Genomic DNA, 20268 nt, shown 5'->3' with positions numbered 1-20268 from the left:
TCTGCTCCTCCCGCCAGCCGCCTGGTAGCGACTGCTCGGCTCAATAATTCAAGAATCAATGCGGAGCTGGGGGGAGCTGAGCCAGGGAAGGGGGGGACCCGCGACGGACACACTGGCAAGGCCGCCCCTCCCCCCTGCGCGCCAACTTCGTGTGCCCCTCCCCCCGCGCGCACACGTGGGCCTGAAATGGAGGGGGCCACGGCCAGTTGGGGGGGCCACCTGGGAAACTGGGGACCCGCGAACAACAGCCGGGGTCCCGTTCCCGCACAGCCACTGAACCCATGGGAACAGCAAGGAACCCCAAGATCTGTCCCACGGCTGGGAGGGGGGCTTTCTGCAGATACCCACTTAGTTTCTCCATCTGGAGAGGACCCCAGGCTTCCTGGGGGCAAAGGGTGAGGGCTGTGGGGAGGACACCAGCTCCCCCACACATCCAGCCAGAAGGGGAAGGATGGGAGAGTCCTAAGAACAGTTAGGCAATTCAAATCAAAGTGGGGTCCAGAATATGAGGTTCTAAGTGCACATCAAAGCTTAATGGGGAGGGGATCCCCTATCTCAAGAGCTGCCCGCACCCCAGGTCCATGCCAGGAACATCCTGGCCTGGAAGGGGGTGGGTAAGGAGGACGCGCGCGCCTTTTTTTTTCCCACCCCCGCTGCGGAGGGGAGGTTCCAGTCTGCAAAATTGCGGTTCCAGGAGGAGCCGGGGTGCGGGCAGGGGCCGGGCGGGCGCGGGGTGCGTACCTGGGTCAGGCAGAGCGGGGAGGAATACATCCCGGGGCGCTGGCACCGGAGGCGCAGAGGCCGAGCGGCCGCCGAACTTACTGAGTCATTTTTGCAGCCGCTCCTCCCGCTCCTCCCTCCGCCGTCCTCTCCGCCCCGCGCCGCCTCCCGCCCGCCCCCGCTCCCTCTCTGTCGCCCGCATCCAACTTTCAAAGAAATCGCCGACAGCAAACAAACAAACTGTAGCCTGCGGACCCCCGAGTCCGGTTCCCCCAAATTTGTCCGTCTGCACTCGGGTTGTAAGAACACAGCAACCGGGTTCAGGGAAAGATGGGGTTGACTCCTGGCTCCCCCACAACCTGTGCCCCCGCATGCCCCCTGCACTCCATCTGCCTCCCACACCCCACCTATGCCCCATACCCTAGCTGCCCCTACACTCCACCTGTGCCCCAGCTGCCCCCACACCCTACCTGTGCCCCAAATCCCACCTGCCCCGTACACCCCACCTGTGCTCCAGATGCCCCCTACACTCCACCTGTGCCCCATACCCCAGCTGCCCCCACACCCCCACCTGTGCCCCAGCTGCCCCCACGCTCCACCTGTGCCTCAGCTGCCCCCACACCCCACCTGTGCCCCAGCTGCCTCCTACACCCCACCTGTGTCCCAGCTGCCCCCCAAACACCACCTGTGCCCCAGCTGCCCCCCACCCCACCTGTGCCGCAGCTGCCCCCATGCCCTCCTGTGCCCCAGCTGCCCCGTTACACCCTACCTGTGCCCCAGCTGCCCCCTATACCCTACCTGTGCCCCCCACTGCCCCATACCACACTTGTGTCCCCAAGCTGGTCAGTGACAGCCGGGAAGGGGGGAGCAGGGTGGGGGTGTCTCCCCTTAAATGGCCAGCAAGTGGTCTGGAGGTAGTTGGGGTCCCCAGGGAAGATGCCCTGCAGGAACCCAGGCTAGACTCTGAAACTACTGCTTGCTAAAGGGCAAGTGGGATAACCCAGGCCACCAGAGCTCCCAGCAGCCAGGCCCCAAGCTTAGCTTGGTGTCTACGTTACCAATTTCTTTTTCTTTTTCGAGACAAGGTTTCTCTGTAAACAGGATTTCTTTGGAGCCTGTCCTGGAACTAGCTATTGTAGACCAGGCTGGCCTCGAACCCACAGAGATCCGCCTGCCTCTGCCTCCTGAGTGCTGGGATTAAAGGCATGCGCCACCACTGCCCAGCTAAGGCTGCCCATTTCATATATGGGGAAACTGAGGCACAGGGAAGTCTCACTCCAATTTCACATATTTTTCCTCCATTATTACTACTTCTAAGATGGAGTCTCATGTAGCCCAGGCTAGCCTTGAACTCACTCTGCAGCTGACCCTCCTGGGATGCCCAGCCAGAGGCCACCGTTCTGAAGGAGACATTTGGCCAAGCCTGGCCCCTGTGTCCATAGCGCTCTTACAGGACTGAGCCATTCTCAGTCATTTCTCTCCCAGGGCAAGGACTAGGGACACAGAAGACGCAGGCTCAGCATGGCTGGAGACCAGCGGGGGGACCCCAAGAAGAGGCTTTGAGCCCTTATCAATGTCACACCAAGGAAACTGAGACCCAAAGAAGGAAGCCACTGGCTGGGGAGGCAGTTCCCAGGAATGTCGGGGACAGAGCGGGTCACCTGGTCACTGTGACCCCAACAACAGTCAACACATGAGGGGCACCCACAAACACCAGCCAACCCACCACAGAGAGTGGATGGATGTAAAACCCTGGGCTTGACTGAGCTCATCCTGGGCACCTCCCCATACTGGGGACTGCACACAGTAGGTTCAGCACGTGTGCAGTGTGGGGGTGTGACTCTGCCCCGAGGGTGGCTAACGCCCTGGACTGTGGAGACACCTGCAGTGAGGGACAGTATGCCGAGGGTGTGGCGGGCGGCTCAGGTGGACACTAGACTGTACCTCCGTAGTGCATGTCTCATTTGTTAAATACAAAAAGTGAGGTGGCCAGAGATAGCCCAGCAGCAAGGACACTGCTGCTCTCCTAGGGCCCACGGTGGAAGTCAGTCCGGTTCTAGGACACCCTCTGGTCCCTTCTGGCCTCTACTACACACGTGGCACACAGAGACACATGAATAGAAATAAAAACTAAATATAAAATTAAGCCAGGCGGTGGTGGCACACACATTCAATCCCAACACTCAAGTGGCAGAGGCAGGTGGATCTCTTTGGGTTCCAGGCTAGCCTGGTCTACACATTCTGATGTTATCTTAGAAAAAAGTACATTTGTTGTTGTTGTTCCTAACACAGAGGCGCTGAGAGGGGGTGACCACCAATGTGAACCTTAACAAACAAGGGTGTGGGGGGCACACACCTTTAATTCCCCTCACTCAGGAGACAGAAGCAGATAGTTCTCTGCGAGTTCAAGGCCAGCCTGGTTTTCATAGTGAATTTCCAGGACAGTCAGAGCTACATAATGAGACCTTGTCTGAAAATACAAAAAAAAAAAAAAAAAAGGAAAAAAAGCAATAAAGGAAAGAACCTTAACACCAACCACTGTGAAACAGAGGACAAACATCAAACATTCCATAGCCTACTCAGGTGACAACCTGGAACAGCTGGGGAAAGGGAAAGGTGGCTGTCCTCTGGAGCGGCCTCCAAGGGCCACCCTGGTAGGTCCCCACTCAGAAACTGCTGTCGCCAACTCAGCCCTGTGGAGTTTGGGAAGGGATGTTTCAGACTCCTTGACTTCCGAGGGCTCCAAGCGGCAGTGACAAGTCCCAGGGCAGCCCCCCTGCTTGAGACTCACAGCTGCAGGCAGCCTCGGAACTCAACCCCAAAGAGGAGTTTCACTTTCTTTTTGTGTTGGGTTTTCTCAGCCAGGGTCACTTGTAGCCCAGGCCGGCCCCGAGCTCCTCCAGATCTGCTGCCTACGCCTGAGAGCGCCAGGAAGACAGGCAGCTTTAAAAGAATACACCGTCTGCCCCAAACCCTTTACAAAGGACTGACTGTGTGACTTGCACAATGGCTACAACTGGGCTCTGAGCAGAGGAGGGAGGTGAGTGGGGACCCTCCAGGGACAGCAGACTATGCCTGTGGATATTTCTGTAGCATTCGTGTTGTTCCAGGGCCAACCCCAGAGCCTTCTGCAGACTAGGCCAGTGGCCACGCCCCCAGCCCCTCACTGGGGATTCTAGGCGGGGCTGCACCCTGACCACGCCTCCAGCCCCCTTACTAGAGGATTCTGGGCGGGGCTCCAACGTGACCACGCCCCCAGCCCTTCACTGGGGATTTTAGGCGGGGCTCCACCCTGACCACGTCCCCAGCCCCTCACTGGGATTCTAGGCGGGGCTCCACCCTGACCACGCCCCTCACTGAGGATTCTAGGCGGGGCTCCATCACTGACCACGCCCCTCACTGGGGGGATTTATGTTGGGGCTCCATTGTGACCACGCCCCGAGCTTCCCCCAAAACAAAGTTTCGAGAATGAACTAAAGTTCCCAGAGTGCTTCTCCCTTTGCCCACCCTGCACCCTCCGAGGTGTCACTACCGAGGGACACCTCACTGCAGCGGCACAGGGGCCATCCAGCCAGGCCTGTGCCAGGCTCCCACGACAGACAGGGCGGTGACAGGGCTGGCGGTCCCCAGGAGAGCCTTTCCCGGGCTGCAGATGAGAAACTGAGGCTGCGGGAGGGGACCCGCGCGTGCGCTTCCGCCCGTCTGCTGCAGCGGTGCGAGCCCCGGGGGCGGCGACTGCCGGCTCGGCCCTCGGCCGCGCGGATCTATATTTAGAAGATGCTAGGAGCCGCTAAAATCGCGCGGGGAATCCCCTCCCGAGCAGCCAAGGACGCGGCTGCGGCGCCCCGACCGCCGCGAAGCCTCCGCCCGCGCGCACGCGCACGCGTGCCCGCGCCGCCCGCCGTGCGGCGGCCTCCTGAGCGCGGTGCCGGGGCTGCGGCGGCTGCGGTGGGCGGGGCGACCGGGGCAGCGGCCATTTTCCGCTAAGCTGCGTGCGCCGCCGCCGAGAGTCCCGGGCGCGGGTGGGGACGGGCAGGGGGGACGGGAGGGCGAGGGGCGCGCGGCAGAGCCGCTCGTGCACCCCCACCGTCCGCACCAGCGACCCTCGCCGCGCTCGGCGGCCCCTGGGCGCCCGGACCCGGCTCCGCCCCCGAGGGAGGGAGGGCGGGAGGAAGACGCGGACCGTCCTTCTCCCTCCTCTTTCCAGAAACCGCAGCCCCCCCCTCCGACCCCACGCGCGGCGCCCCAGGAAAGTCCCCCCGCGCGGAGTGGGAGCGGGGGCGGAGACGTACCATGGCGCTGTGCGGCGAGGCGACGGCCGGCGGGGAGGCGCGTGGGGAGGTGCGTGGGGAGGCGCGTGGGGAGCCGCCCGCCCCGCCCGCGGACCCTCCCCCGGCCCGCCCCCCGCCGTCTCTCCCCCCCACAGCCGGGGCTCCGGTCGGTCCTCGGCTGCAGACCGAGGCTGCCACTGCTCCGGCGTCCGCGCCTGCATCCCCAGCCGCCAGTCCGCCTGCCGCGGGCGCGCGCGCGCGCTCGTGCACACTCGCGGTCGCGGACACGCGTGCAGGCGACACCGACCGGAGCCTCCAGGCTGTGGAGGAGAGTGACAGGTGCCAGGGCTGCAGGCTCAGCTCTGGCCAGGTGGCCCCCGCCCTCGGGGATCGGAAGCCTGAGTGCCGCCGCGTACCTCGCCCTGCCGCAGCGCCTCCCCGAGCATCCGCCGTCCTCCGCCGCCGCTCACCCGGGCCCCGGGTTGCGGGCAGAAGCCTGACCTAGAAGTTGCATCTGCTCAGGGCTTCTGACACGCATTACCTTCCCTCATCCCTTCCCCAGGGAGGTTTCCCGCTACTCCCGGCCTTCTCCCCACTCCAACCCCGCTCTCCCGTGCAGCGGAGTCCCTGAGGCTCAGAGAGGGCGGTTCACCTCCCTGAGGTGGAACAGCATGGAAAAGCCAGCAGCGCACCACCGGCACTGCCATCTCTAGGGCTCGGTGGTGGTGTCTGGTGGGAAGGACGGGGTCGGGTCACTTCTCAACCTCACGGCTAGGAGCCTCCCCCTTCTCTTTTCACCTCTAATCCTTCCTGACTAATCCCAGTCTGATCCCCAATCTCTGGACAGAGGCCAGAGCAGAGAAGAGGGCATGGAGGAGCAGCCAGGCAGGGATGAGGCTGGAGGCAGGAGGATGGCAAGCTCAAGACCAGCAGCGGGGTGCGTGGTCAGGAAGGGTGAAGATGCTTGAACCCTGTGTTAAAAAAAGTTGGGGCGTGGTCAGGAAGAAGCCACTGCCTAGAATCCCCCAGTGAGGGACTGGGCAGGGGCGTGGTCAGGTGGGGCACACCCCCAGCCTAGAATTGCCCAGAGAGGGCAGAGCACTGGCTCAATCCCCCAACGCCAAGTAAAGCCAGAGGATCAGGAGTTCAAGGTCAGCCTTGGCTACAGAGTGAGTCCTAGGCCAAGGTAGATTCTACAGAGCTTTAACCCCAGCAGGCAGGCGCAGACAGGGTGGGGTGCCCGGAGTGGAGGGCAGCCGGGTGCGGGACGTCTCCCCATCCGCAGGCAAACACTTTGGGGTACAGCCGTGGGGCGCCGCTCTGTACACGGAGCCGGGTGGGGGAACTGTGTCCTCAGAGCGCGATTCTTTTCTTCGCTGTTAAGCCCTTTCTAGATATTTCATTTTTATTTGTGTATTTGTTTTTCTGAGACAGGGTCTCACTCTGTGTAGCCCGGCTGTCCTGGAACTCACTCTGTAGACCAACGTGGCCTCGAACTCACAGAGATCTGCCTGGCTGCACTCCTGAGTGCTGGGATTAAAGGCTGTGCACCACCACCGCCACCAGGCTTTATGTTTTATTAAAGGTAGAGTCTCATGTAACCCAGGATAGCCATGAGACTACACATTTAACTCCATGGGTAGCTAAGGATGACCCTGAATTCCCAATCCTCCTGTCTCTACCCCCTGAGCACTGGGATGACAGGCCTGAGCCACCAGGTCTCTCAAATACCAACTCATTTGGGCACCGAGATGCCTTCTCCGTGATCGCGCATTAGTTCCGAGGTCAGTCGGCTTTCTGTCGTTGTTGTGTAAAAACCAGAGAGTAAATGTTTTCACTTCTGAGGCAGGAGATTCCTCTGTCCTCAACTACGCCCCGGTCGTGACACACACTTGCCATCCCAGCACTGGGAAGCCTGAGCAGCAGGATTAGCTTAGGTTCAAAGCCAGCCTGGGCCAAAGACCGAGCTGCAGGTCGATTCTGTCTTCACAGAGAGGGTGACAGATGGCACCAAAGTCGCACAGCAAAGAACTGCTAGGCCGGCATTCGAACTTGGCTAGACCCTGTGAACTTCAAACTCTTTACTACGAAAAGACCGACAAGGTGGGAGGCCAAACTCTGCAGCGGTTGAAGGACTTTTCGAACTGCGCACGCGCTGCAAGCACCCCGGAACCTTCTCTATTGACTTTCGGTTTGGGGGACAAGTTCTGATCACTTAGCCCAGGCTGCCCTATCCACTGTATAGTCCAGGCTGACCTTCAATTCCAGATCCTTGTACGTGAGCCTCGCGGCTGGGGAGGCAGGCATGGGCACATGCGTTTCAGGAGTGAATGGTGGGCACATGAGCTATCACCGGCTACAGTCCTCCAGCAGAGTTCTCAGCCTCCCTCAGCCTCAGATGACCCGCAGGTCTGGGCAGGGGGTCCCATCACCCTAGCTGGAGGGTCATCCTCAGCTACACAGTTGGAGGTCAGCCTGGGCTACGTGAGCCTTTTCGACTCAAAAGCAAAGAGTTGAGTGTGAATGAATCTGAACCGGGCGTCTGGCGGGGAACCTGGCCTCAGGCTAGCTCTGCAGACGAGCTCCTCCCCCCGCCTGTCACCTGGGGGCGGGACCCGGATCCTCAGGGGAGGCTATTGGCTGGGAGTCCTTCTGACCTGACTTCTGATTGGCCAGGGTGCAGCCCCGCGGCCTTTGATTGGTCGCGATGGCAGCTGCCCCTGAAATCTCCGACTTCATCTTTGTTCCTGGTGCTGCCCTCACCTGCGCGGGGACTGACTGCGTGGATTCTGGGGGTCGTTGTCTCTGAGCCTTCCTGAGCCTGAGCGGAAACTGGGCCGAATCTGCCCTGTGATTGAGGAGGGGGTGTCAGTTAGTGCGCCCGACTCCGCCAGCACCACTGCCTCCCTTTCTCAGATAGAGAAACTGAGGCCGGGTGTACTCCAGCGCTCTGGCTGCTTGAAGTAAGCAAATCACCCTGGCTCGCACGTGGAGACTGGGTGGGCCAGGAGGCGAGGACTCTCTGATCTCCTTTGTGAGACCCCTCCCCGCTCTGGAATTTTCTAAACCACCTGAAAAGTGTGTGGGTGTGGGTGAATTGGGGGGGGAACACGACTCGAGTTAGGCAGCTAGTAGAACTTCCAGCTTTGGGGGTGTCTGGAGCGGGAGAGGAACTGCACCCTCTTCTCCTCACGTTTCTCTCCAGCGAAGGAGGCAGCTGAGCTGAGCCAAGCACATCTTCCCGGTCTTGCTGCCCGGCGGGCCTGGCACACACGCCTGGGCGTAGGCACCAGAGCCGCCTGCAGCCCCGGAGCTGCCCGCACACGCCGGGGTCCGCCCAGCGCGGTTCCGGGGTTCCCCCCTCGCCAGCTCCCGGCACGTCCGCCTGGCGTCTCACCCCGCATAGGGAAACTGAGGCAGGAGGTGCTGACATGAGGCCAGATGCCATGGGGCCTTCACTCCCCTGACCCCAGCCCCTGGGGCTCTGCCACCCAAAAGTCACGCTCTGTGCCTCAGTATCCCATGTGTGGACTGTCCTGACACCCGATGGTCCTGGAGGACGCTGGTCAGTGTAGGCCAGAGACCGCTGAACACCAGCTTAGGACGCAGTGCACAGGACGAGGGGCGGGGACCACCACTGGGGGAAGCAGCCACGGCAGGAAGTTGGGGGGCTGCCCCAGGGGCGGAAGCTGGCACTCAGACTCCAGCAGTGTTGTGGCTGAGGCAGCTCCCAGAGAGGGAAAAGCTGGAGCTCCTACGGGAACTAAGGACAGACACGGTGACGTTAATGCTCCACCTCTGGGGACCACCGGGCATCAAGCTGAGGGGTGAGGGGCAGATGGCACCCCACGGCAGGCTCAAGATGCTGCAGCTCTGCTCACAGGAAATGTAACCCCTCACATCTGAGAAACCCAGTCTGACTTGACCACGCCCCCAGCCCCTCACTGGGGGATTCTACACAGGACTCCACCCTGATCACGCCCCCAGCCCCTCACTGGGGGATTCTACACAGGACTCCACCCTGACCACGCCCCCAGCCCCTCACTGGGGGTTCTAGGCTGGGGTCCATTCATGACCACCCCCCTAGTCTGCTTTTAATTTTAAGATTTGTGCCTTTAACTGGCCCAGGCTGGCCTTGAACTCCTGATCCTCCTGCCTTGGCTTACCGTGGGTCAAGGGGGACCAATCACAGGTGTCAGAAGCAGTGACCATCATTATCCAGGTTCTTAAACCCTGGGGAACGAGGGAGATGGGGGCTCTTGAGGCCTCACACAGGGTCCTCAGGGCCCAGAAACACCTGGATGTCCGGTGTGACAGTCCCAGGGCTTCACTCTGTCCCCATGTGTCCCCTCCACGGCCCGTCCTACTGCGGGGCAGCTGTTATCTGGTCGGTGAATGACAAGCATGTTGAACCTGCACCGGGCTTGCCATGCGTTACACCAGGCCGGAGGCTCACTTCCACCCAGGTGTCCGACCAAGGGGTGGGGACGGGCGCTGGCACATCCTGGGGTTAAGTGAATTCTTACTGTATGGCTTTTTCAGAACCCTTGTTTGGGCAAGCCTGGCATGCCACTCGCCTAAATACCTGCATGCCAGGCACATGGGTGGCCTCCGGTAACTGATCATTGGGAGTGCAGTTGGCACTAAATACACGCTCTGCAGAGATGGACTCAAGGCTATTAAATATGCTTCCTCTTTGGGGGGAAACTGAGGCTCAGATGTGACCGGTCTGAGGGGGTCACTGTAGGGGCACAGAGGTGTGACCCGGGGCTCCAGAGTGTCCTGACCCACAACCCGAGAGTTGAACGAACGGCAGCAGGGATGGGCTTCTGCAATGGGCACAGCTTGTCCCTTGGGTTTGGGAGGGGGGCTGCCCTCCTCCTCTCCGCCCTCCCCCATCCTTTGCGGGGATATTTGCACAGAAGGCTGAGTCCAGCTGGCCAGGTTCCAGGTTGGAAGGCTGGGCACAGGGGCTCAATGCTCTGGGAACCATTTCACCTGGCTCGGCAGCGAGCAGGGCCGGCCATGAATCAACCCAAGGCTAAGGTCCATGGGAAGCGGATTTGCGAAGCCTGGGTGTGCGGGTAATGAGTTCAGAGCCAGGAGTAAGGTAGGAGCTAAATGACTGCACGTGTGGTATACACTTGGCACTAAATAATAGCAAACAATCCAGAAGCTTGTATTGGGGTTGGAAACACGACATGTGAGTACCACCCCACCCGCTAAACTGTCCTAAGCAGCTTGGATGAGGAATTCTTCACCTGTGCAGAATCATGTGTCAAACTACAGTCGCAGGGTCTACCTGTTGCCGACAAGATGGACTCCGTGTCCATTGGCAAAGGATGGTAACAGCATGGGGGTGGTGGGACTATTTAATTGGTGAGAACTTCTGGACATATACTGAGTCATCCGAGGAGATGGGACTCCACCCCTAGATCATGGACACCCAGTTTATTAATAAAGTTTTATCGGTAAATGGTCACACCCACTCGTTTCATATTTTGTCCAGGGATGCCTCTGCTCTGCCAGAGCCAATGTGTGGTTGTCATGGGCACGATTTGGCCACAGTTATCCTTCCTGATGTTTCCCCGACATGGATGCTCCATTATCTGCAAGCAGTGGGCTGGTAAGATGTCACATCCCCTGGAACTGGGTTTACAGATGGTGGCGAGCCTCCTGTGGGGTCTGGGAACCAAACCCAATCCTACCCGCGCTCTCAGCAGCAGAGTCAGCTCCCAGCGCTCAGCTTCTCCTTTAAGGGAAGCCTTTGTGACAGCCAGCTTAGAAGCGAGTAGCAGGGGACAGACTGGACTATCCTTTCAGATATTTTGGAGGTTAAGGTAGGATGATAATGAGTTCTAGACCAGCCTAGGCACAGAAAACCAGGACTCAGGACTGGAGGCATAACTCAGGGTAGAGCCCCACATAGAATACCAACCCCGCAGAGGGGCTGGGGGCGTGGCCAGGGTAGAGCCCCGCCCATAATCTCCCAGTGATGGGCTGGGGATGTGGTCAGTGGCGGAACCTGCTAACTTGAGAGAGACCCTGGATTCATGCTTAAAGCTGCAGAAAAAAGTTAACCAGTTAACCATTAAAAAAATAATGTAGGATACCTGGCTCCAAAACGGACAGTCACTTAAACGCAGCAGGTCACCTGCTTTTCAAATACCCGAGGATTAAAGACACCTAACATCCCCCACAGTGAAGTACAGCGACTCGTGGACACCTGCGTCACCCACAGACACCTGCAGGCCCCCTCTGCACACCGAGCATCCTCAGTCGCGGACGGCGGCTTGCGGTCCTGCGCTGCCCTCTAGCGTCCTCATGAAGTATTGCACCATGGCTGCAGGTTTGGGTGCACACTCCAACTCTGCTGGGGCCCAGGGCAGGATGCCCCAGTTAAACATAAATTCAGTCTGCAGGAGATGTTATCTCTCAGTCCTGGGAAGTGCACGACGACGCTGGGTTCAGTTCCCAGAACTGCCTGGCTCCACACCTTTGATTTCTGGCTTTTTGATATACACAACATCCATGGAGCATCTATTGTGGCATTTTGTTTACTCGGCTTGAGATGGGTTGGGGCAGCCCAGGCTCAGCTTAGTCTGTGTCCTCCACCCACTCAGAAGCAGGAGCTCCCAAATAGGGCAGTGTTATGTAGTTCAGGCTGGCCTGGAATTCACTATATAGCCAAGGCTGGCCTGCATCGTCATAATCGTGTGGTGCCGAGCAGGCGCTCTGACCACTGAGGCCCACAAGTATACACATCTGGGTTCCTCAATAGTCCACAGGTTTCTTTCAGAAGATCAGAACGGGAAGGGCCCCTAAGCAGCGGACGCCCCAAAACCCAGTTCATGCACCCAACTCCATGCAAGGATACAGGCACAGAATAGGACCACAATTTACCCAGAGACACACAGCTGTGGGCTGGGCAAGGGAACGTGTGTAAGCTAATGTAGACCCTGCAGACAGGGGGCAGAGCATAGAGGTGACAGGGCACAGATGTCATGGTTTGGAGGTGACAGGCACCTGGGCTACAGGGAGAACATGAGAACTGGGGAACACAGATGTGGAGTCCAAGGGGGTCCAACCCCAGAACCTGGAAAGCATCCCCCTGCCTCCAACTTCACAGAGGCCATGGGCTGGATCACATGCAGCCTCTACTGCAGCCGCAAGATTGCCAGTGCCCCTCAAATTGGGTGAGGGGGGAGCCCCAACCCCGGCCGCACCAGCTGGGAACAATCCCCAGGAACAGGTCATTAGAAGCCAGTCCCAAGCACACAGGCAGCATTTAATTTTCCACTGATTTCGCTGTGGTGGGTCCTGAGCCCAGTGTGGGGGGCATCACCTCAGAGAGTGCCCATAGCAGACAGAGGAGGAGCAGCCGGGAGAGCAGACACGGCAGCAGGTGGAGCACCCAGCCCCACGATCCTCAGAGTGAGAACCAGAAGGCAGCTGCTGTCCTGCTTCTATCGTTAAACGGATCTGTTCTGTGGCTGCACACATAGGGGCCACAGGACAGCAGCATGTGGGGCACCCTTCTGTCCTGCCAGCACATGGAGTCTGGGACTGAATTTCAGGGACAGAAGGTGTATTGACAAGGACAGTACAAGCTTACTCTTTTATTCCTTTTTTAAAATCTCCCCTACCAAAAGCCGGGTGGTGGTAGATCTCTGTGTGTTCGAGGCCAGCCTGGTCTACAAGAGCTAGTTTCAGGACAGGCTCCAAAGTCACACAGAAACCTTGTCTTGAAAAACAAAACAAAACAAAGAATTTCCCCAGGGTCTCTCTATGTAGCCCGGACCGCCCTGGCACTCTCTTTCCAGAGCAGCCTGTACTCACACAGCTCAGCCTGCATCTGCCTGCTGAGAGCTGGGATTAAAGGTGTGTGCTCCTCCACTGCTGGGATGAGTGATAGGATTCTAAACATGAGCAAATAGAGAAAATGCTTGAACTGGGAAGCTGAGCACAACGATCAGTCAACAAGAAATGACAACAAGTTGATCCACCACTCACATATCCATCTGTCCACTGATCCACCCACCGTCCACCCATCCATCCACCCATCCATCCATCCACCCACCCACCCATCCATCCATCCACCCATCCACTCATCCACCCATCCATCCATCCACCCACCCATCCACTCATCCATTCATCCACCCACCCACCCACCCATCCACCCACCCACCCACCCATCCATCCATCCATCCATCCATCCACCCACCCATCCATCCACCCACCCATCCATTCATCCACCCATTCACCCATCCATTCATCCACCCACCCACCCATCCACTCATCCATCCATCCACCCACCCATCCACTCATCCATTCATCCACCCACCCACCCATCCACCTACCCACCCACCCATCCATCCATCCATTCATCCACCCACCCACCCACCCATCCACCGATCCACCCACCCATCCACACATCCACCCATCCACCCACCCATCCAACTCATGAAATCCTCTCTACTATGTCTGACTAGTTTCTACCCCGTGGTTTCTCAGCAGTTCTCAGTTCCTTCCTTCCTCAGAGGCTTGGGTTCAAATCCCTGACTCCTGTTCCATCCCTCACGGCTCCATTTCCGAGTTTTTCACAGTGTTAGGCCAGCATCCCTGTTTCCTGTGTCTGGGGCTGTGGGTGTCAACAGATCCGATGCTGCCCCGTGGCCCCGACTTGGCCCTGCTCTCTCTCTCAACTGGGTCTCCCGCCTCCCTCTGTCCCCCAACATCCCGTTGGGCGCTCCGGGGAACATTCCGTGGTTTGCAGCAGACTGTCCGGCTCCGCGGAGCCTCAGATGTGGGCAGAGTGGGCGGCGGCCTGGCGGGCGCGGGCTGGGGAGACAGCGACCAGGGACCCTGCGCTGCATAGTGGCGCAGGAGATGGTGGGTGGTGCAGACCAGCAGCGGAAGGCAGCAGACAGCCCCTTGGCGGATAAGGAACTCCACCTGTGTGCGGTCCTCCAGGGCTCTATGGGCTGCAGTGCAGCCCGCCTTCGCCTCTGCCTCCCACCCCTCCTCAGTCTCTGTCCCTGCTGCAAGCAAGTGCTGAAGTCACAGGGGCGTCCTCCCAGCTCCTCCCCAATGTCTGGCTCTATCCTGCCCCAGGGCCTTGGCAAGTTGGGTCCCCCCCCGCCCTTGGGCTTCTGTTTCGTCGCTGTCCACTTCTTCCTAATCACCCGCGCTCCTATCCTCACCCTTCTCGGAGCGCTCTGGATCTGAGGTTGACAAAAGCATTGGTTACTTCCTCTCTCCAATCTCCCCAACAAGCCAGGCGGACCGGGTGCCTCTCTTCAGGACACATAATCGATGGCCAATCAATGCGGCCAGGGGAAGTCCTTCTGGAATCTAACCACAAATTCTCCTGCTTGGTTTCTGTGACTGTTGCACAATTCCTGACCCACCCCATGGAGAGCCCTTCATGGAAACCGAGTCCCTCACCCATCCCCCACGCTAGTGGCTAAGGAAACTGAGGCAGGGAGGCAGGAGGGTCTCCTGTCGCCAATGTGTAAAGCAGGGAGACGCTAGGTCGGTGTCTTGTAGCACGCAGACCCAGGTGAGTCCAGGAGCTCCGGTTAAAGGTGCCAACAGCAACCCCAGCTGGGCAGGCGGGGACAGATGGACCCAAGGGCCAATCACAGAGCTTCAGGACAGACAGGCTCCACCTTACAGGTAATGTATGGGTGACAGACAGGCGGCCCATGGGTCAATCCTTCCATGCAAGAGGACTGGCGCACAGCATATTGCCTGGCCCAGCCCTGAGTCCCCTTCCCGTCTGGCTGGGTTCTATTTTCTATTTTACAGTGGCTCCAGGGCCTTTACACATGAGGGAGAGATGCTTTGCCACTCACCCACACTCCAGCCGCTTTTGGTTTTATTTATTTATATTTTATTTTATTTACCTTTTTTTTTTTAATTTTTTGAGACAGGGTTTTCTGTGCATCCCTGGTCGCCCTGGAACTCACTCTGGAGAGCAGGCTGGTTTCAAACTCGCAGAGATCCGCCTGCCTCTGCCTGAGTGCTGGAATTAAAGGCGTGCGCCACCACTGTCCAGCTCCTGTGTTATTTTATTTATTTTATTTTATTTTGACATAGGGTCTCATTGTGTAGCTTAGGCTGTCCTAAACTTGCTGCATAGACCAGGCTGTCCTTCACAGAGATCCCCTTGTCTCTTTCTTTTGGACGCTGGGACTCGGTTTCTTCTACCGTCTCCAGACCCCAGACCCTGCGGACTGCATTGTGTGCGCTGCCCCCTCCGACCCCAGCCCTCTCTCCATGTGACTTTCACAGCTCAGTCCCTGGGCTTCCCCCAGTTTGTGGTCTGAGAACACCCCACTTCCCTTTGCAGGGCACCCCAGTCCCCTGCACCCTTCCCCAACACCAGTCTGCCTCCTGCCTGGGTCTTGTCTGGTTCTAGTCGCTTTGCTAACTTCTGGTGCCCACCATCACCCATGCATCTCAGCTCAGATGTCCCTCTTAGGGGCCGCCCTTGTCCCTACCTCCCTCTACCCTAAGTATTTCCATCTATTACCCGTCCTTATTTAATTCTCCGACCCCGCTGGAGTTCTGGTCTGGAGAGCTGAGGCCTCTGGTGGGGGCAATTGGGACACAGTAGACGCTCAGTAAATGCTGACCGAGCACGGTGGGATCAGGAGCGCCTACTGCATACTTTCTCTCTCGAAAGTAGCTACAAGGGGGGTCAGCATCGGCTATGAGGTCCCTCATCCCACCTCAAGGCCCAGCTGTCCCCAGGACCCGCAGATGTCCTGGCCACAGACCACATCCCGACTGAGAAAGCTGTGACCTAGATTGGGTGGGACACACCGCAAGGTCACAGAGCCATTTGTGACCCGAAACCGCATGGAGCAGGCCCACCGAGGGGACAGTCAGCCTAGTGGATCTTGGGCAGCTGGACGGACCAGGCCATGCGGCTGCCCTCTCTCATGGCTGAGTCCATCCCTGGATCCCCACAGAAGCTTCCAGAAGTTTTCCTAGTGTAGGGCGACATTCACCCGACAGAAAGACAATCCCACCACCACATCGTTGCCCTGAGTGGGTGCGTTTCCCGCCTGGACCAAGGGTCTCAGGCGGGTCACTAGCCCCTGGGGACCTGGGGATCCCACGGAGCCCCAAGGTGAGGCCTAGCAGCTTTGGCCACCTTCCCCTCTCTGTGTCCCCACTGTGAGCGCGCAGAGGGGTCCCGGCCCCCAGCACTCACCATCCACCACATCTTCGCTGTCATGTCGTAGCACAGTTGCCATTTGACCGACGTCTCCCCTGGCTTCCCGGACACAGGGGGCCCCGGCACCTCCATGCTGGGCCACGATGTCCCCGGAGGTCCCGGTGCTCGGCTCCCAAGGAGCCCAGTGAGTCGGAGACGGACAGGGGAGGGGGGACACGGCCAGGGAGGGCGAGCTGGAGGGCGGGGACAGAGGCCACCCACAGCCCGAGAGGCAGGCGGCTGCCATCAAGGCAGCCTGGGATTTGTGAATGAGCCCCCCCCTTTCCTATGCCCCCGCCCCCCCCCCCCGCCCGGAAGCACCACCGCTGCCCCCGCCTGCCCTTGCTGAGCTGGGCCAGGGCGCCCCAGGGCCTCCCCGCCTCCAACAGGCTGGGGACTTGGACCAAGAACACCAAGGGCTCCTCCACGTCCAGGGATATCGCTAAGGGAAGGCAGTGGTGTGTGTGTGGGGGGGTGCCCAGGCTATGTGACTTTGAGTGAGTGACTTGGCCTCTCTGGACTCCTGTGTTTAAATGGTGAGAGTAGGAACTAGCCCAGTGTGTAGTGGCACAGGCCTGTCATGTCAGCATGTAGGAGGCTGAGGCAGGAGAATTGCTGTAAGTTTGAGGCTAACCTGGGCTACCTAGCAAAAGTTTGTCTCAAAAATAAAAATGCCTTCCTCCCCAAAAGCACCATCAACGTTCTGTTGTTCTGTATTTTCTTTCATCCTCCCAAAGTCACAGCAGAGATGAGTGCAGCAGGCGGTGGACTCAATCTCCTTGTCACAGTGTGTATGGAGCACCAACGATGTCTCCAAGGCAGAGGACAAGGGCTCTTCCCTGGCTCAAACGACTGCATGGCTTGGCTCTGCATGGGCAGCAGGAAGGATTTGCCAGAGGAGAAGCTGCCTGTTGCCCGGGAAGTGGCCCTGGCAAGTTGGTCTCTTTTCTTCCATGAGGGGTAGATGAGGGACAGGGGCATGCTGGGCAGCAGGGCTCGTCCTTCGTCCAGGTTCTCCTTTCTTCTCTTCAGCACCCGAGGGCTCCTGTGCACCCTTCAGCGCCCCAGTCCTGCTCTCCTCCACCTGAGGCATCTGGTCCTAACCGGATCGGGAGGCCCAGAGTTCAGTCCAGCTGCTGTGCTCCGGTACGGCAGCTGCTATTTCTTCGCGTTTCCCCTCTTTGTCCACACTTTACAAATAAGGAAACTGAGTCTCAGAGTGCCACATGTGTAAGTGCCACATCCTCATGGGCACCCAGAATGTCACCGGCCACAGAATGAGCACTCTGCCCTCTGTGGACTGAGTCATGGAGCAGGGTTTTGCTAATAGTGGACAATCCACTGGTTACCATAGAGTCTTCTCCATATCACATGGTCTGGCAACCTGAAGGAAGGAGCCGGGTGCCCCCTAAACCCCCACAGTTGCTTCATCCCTCTGAATCACCCCAACCCCGCCTGCAACCACACCCCAAACTTCTGTACACTCAGTCCAAACCATCGCCTGTAGCCTCACTGACCCTCCCAGCCGCAATCTCCCCAAGGCAGCCTCATCCCCTGCAGTCGCAGTGACCCTCCCTGCAGACGCAGTGAACCCCTGCAGCCTCACCCCCGAGCAGCAATGCCCCCTCCTGCAGCCACAATGCCCTCCCCCGCAGCCACAATCCAACCTGCAGTTGCAATGCCCCCCCAGCCTCAGCCCCCCGCAGTCTCAATGCTCCCCCCGCAGCCACACCCCCAGCAGCTTCACACACCCACAGTCGAAACCCAGACCCCCAGCTGCATACCCGTCCCCCAGCTGTAATTTGCCTTGGCATCTGTGGTCGACCTCCCCCATAGTCACCCCAGATGTAGAGCTGAGGGGAGGGAATGGAGAGACATCATGGTCCAGGCCTACCAGCCCTCTCACATCTGGGCCTCAGTTTCCCCAGCTGTAGAAGGAGGGGGTAGGGTCGGGGGACACTGGACCTCCCTCTGGCTGACCAGACTGAGGGTCAGAGGCAGTATGAGTGGGGCTGGGGTACCCCGCAGAGACCAGGAGAAACTTGTTAGGCATGGCTCCAAAGAAGCATGAGGACCAGAGTTCGAATCCCCAGTGTCCACGTCAAAACCCAGGTGTGGCTGTGGGAGGCAGAGACAAGAGAACTCAGGCTTGTGGGACAGCCTGGGCTAACTGATGAGCTGCAGGTCTCAGGAAGACCCTGTCTCAAAAAACAAGAGTGGCCGGGCTGTGGTAGCACACGCCTTTAATCCCAGTACTTGGGAGACAGAGGCAGGCGGATCTCTGTGAGTTCAAGGCCAGCCTGGTCTACAAGAGCTAGTTCCAGGACAGCCTCATAAGCTGCAGAGAAACCCTGTCTCGAAAAACCAAACCAAACAAAACCAAAAAACAAAACAAACAAAAAACAAGAGTGTGGGGCCTGGCCATTCATCTCTGACCTCTGACCTCCACACAACCCTGATGATGTCATAGCGGATTACTAGCTGGGAGGCATCACAGTCCTGCGAAGGCAGAGCCATGGCCACAGGTGACCTAACTCGTTATGTGCGGATTGTCGCCTGCATTTTATAGGTCGTTTATCTGAAAAAACTAGTTAATTATCTTTTGAAATGAATTTGCTTTGTTTCAAAATTTAATTTCACTTTGAAATTTATCTTAAATTTTACTTATTTTCTTTCACTCAGCCTCATCTTTTCCACTTTATTAGTCTGTCTTCAGACCGAATTTCATGGTGCTGCCCAGGCTGGTCTGCACCTCACCGGCCTCCGGCCTCCGGCCTCCGTCTTTCCCAGGGAACGTTAGTTTTGGCCCGATGACATTATTTCTGCGGGCGAAGGACGAGTGCTGCCTGCGCAGGCCCAGCCTGGACACACAGTAGCTGCTCCTCCCGGTGGGAAGAAGGTGCCTGGGAGACAGGGGCTGGAGAAGCCGGTGGAGGTGGCAATGATTTTGCAAACGTTAGGGAACCCGCTAAAGTTTTGGGCATGGTTATTCTTTGCTGTCACACGACCTCCACAAGTTGCCCCAGACCAATGCGCTGCACACAGCAGGCGCTCAGCAAGTGCTCCCTCGATTGCTCAGATACCTCTGTCTGCTGCCTCTGCTGCAGCCTCGAAGAGCTGACACATCAATCCGTTTTTTTTCAGAGGGGGTAAACTGAGTCTCATAAAGCTCCTCAGCCAAGAGGGATTCTTACCTGGATTCAAACTCGGGGTGTTCGGGAGAAGGTGGAGTGAGAGCAGGGCATGTTCATCAAAAGCCCTCTTGTCTGAAGTAACCAGCAAAGCCATGACCCCAGCTCCCTCACTGAGGATTCTGGGCGGGGCTCCACCCTGACCACGCCCCCAGCCCTCACTGGGGATTCTGGGCTGGGCTCTGCGCTAACCACGCCCCCAGCCCTCACTGGGGATTCTGGGCTGGGCTCTGCGCTAACCACGCCCCCAGCCCTCACTGGGGATTCTGGGCTGGGCTCTGCGCTAACCACGCCCCCAGCCCTCACTGGGGATTCTGGGCTGGGCTCTGCGCTAACCACGCCCCCAGCCCTCACTGGGGATTCTGGGCTGGGCTCTGCGCTAACCACGCCCCCAGCCCTCCTGGGGATTCTGGGAGGGGTTCCACCCTGACCATGCTCCACCCACTCACTGGGGGATTCTGGGCAGGTCCCAGTTTTACTTCTCGGTCACCCAGGTGAATCCTGAAACAAACTTGCTGGTGAATGTTCACAAGACATTTGAGTCACATTTCCAAATGACAGAAGAAATGCCCAGATGAAGATAAATAGGAAGAAACTTTATTGGGGCGTGGGGGATTGTGTTCCAGACAGAATTTTTTGTAGCCCTGGCTGTCCTGGAACCCACTCTTGTAGACCAGGCTGACCTCAAACTCACAGATCCTCCTGCCTCTCTTCTCGACTGTTGGGGTTAAGGATGTGCGCCAGCATGAAGCAGTTCATAAGAGTGCTTTATTCACACACTGGGCTGCTATTACTCAGGCCCAGACAAGGAGCATGGCCCTGCCGTGTGCCACACACAGGAAAACACGGGGAGAGAGAA

The 20268-nt window shown here is 58.4% G+C and overlaps 1 protein-coding gene across 3 annotated transcripts in view; it reads right to left on the bottom strand.

Moving 5' to 3' along the window:
- Positions 1 to 5167, bottom strand: part of Nfic (nuclear factor I C) — a 32233-nt gene extending 27066 nt beyond the window's left edge. For 2 of the 3 annotated variants that reach the window (XM_087909324.1, XM_087909327.1), the window contains exon 1: positions 742 to 857. In XM_087909324.1, the coding sequence (XP_087765450.1) occupies positions 742 to 771 (30 nt within the window). In that variant the 5' untranslated portion in view covers positions 772 to 857. Of the gene's footprint in view, positions 1 to 741; positions 858 to 5012 lie in introns of those variants that run through there. The other variant, XM_087909325.1, reaches the window with a different exon arrangement.
- Positions 5168 to 20268: the final 15101 nt, after the last annotated feature.

Source organism: Myodes glareolus, chromosome 8 (genome assembly GCF_982192425.1).
Source record: "Myodes glareolus chromosome 8, mMyoGla1.1, whole genome shotgun sequence".
In the NCBI taxonomy this organism is placed as follows: Eukaryota; Metazoa; Chordata; class Mammalia; order Rodentia; family Cricetidae; genus Myodes; species Myodes glareolus.
The sequence above is the reverse complement of the archived record's forward strand: the minus strand, read 5'-3'. Positions and strand labels throughout refer to the sequence as shown.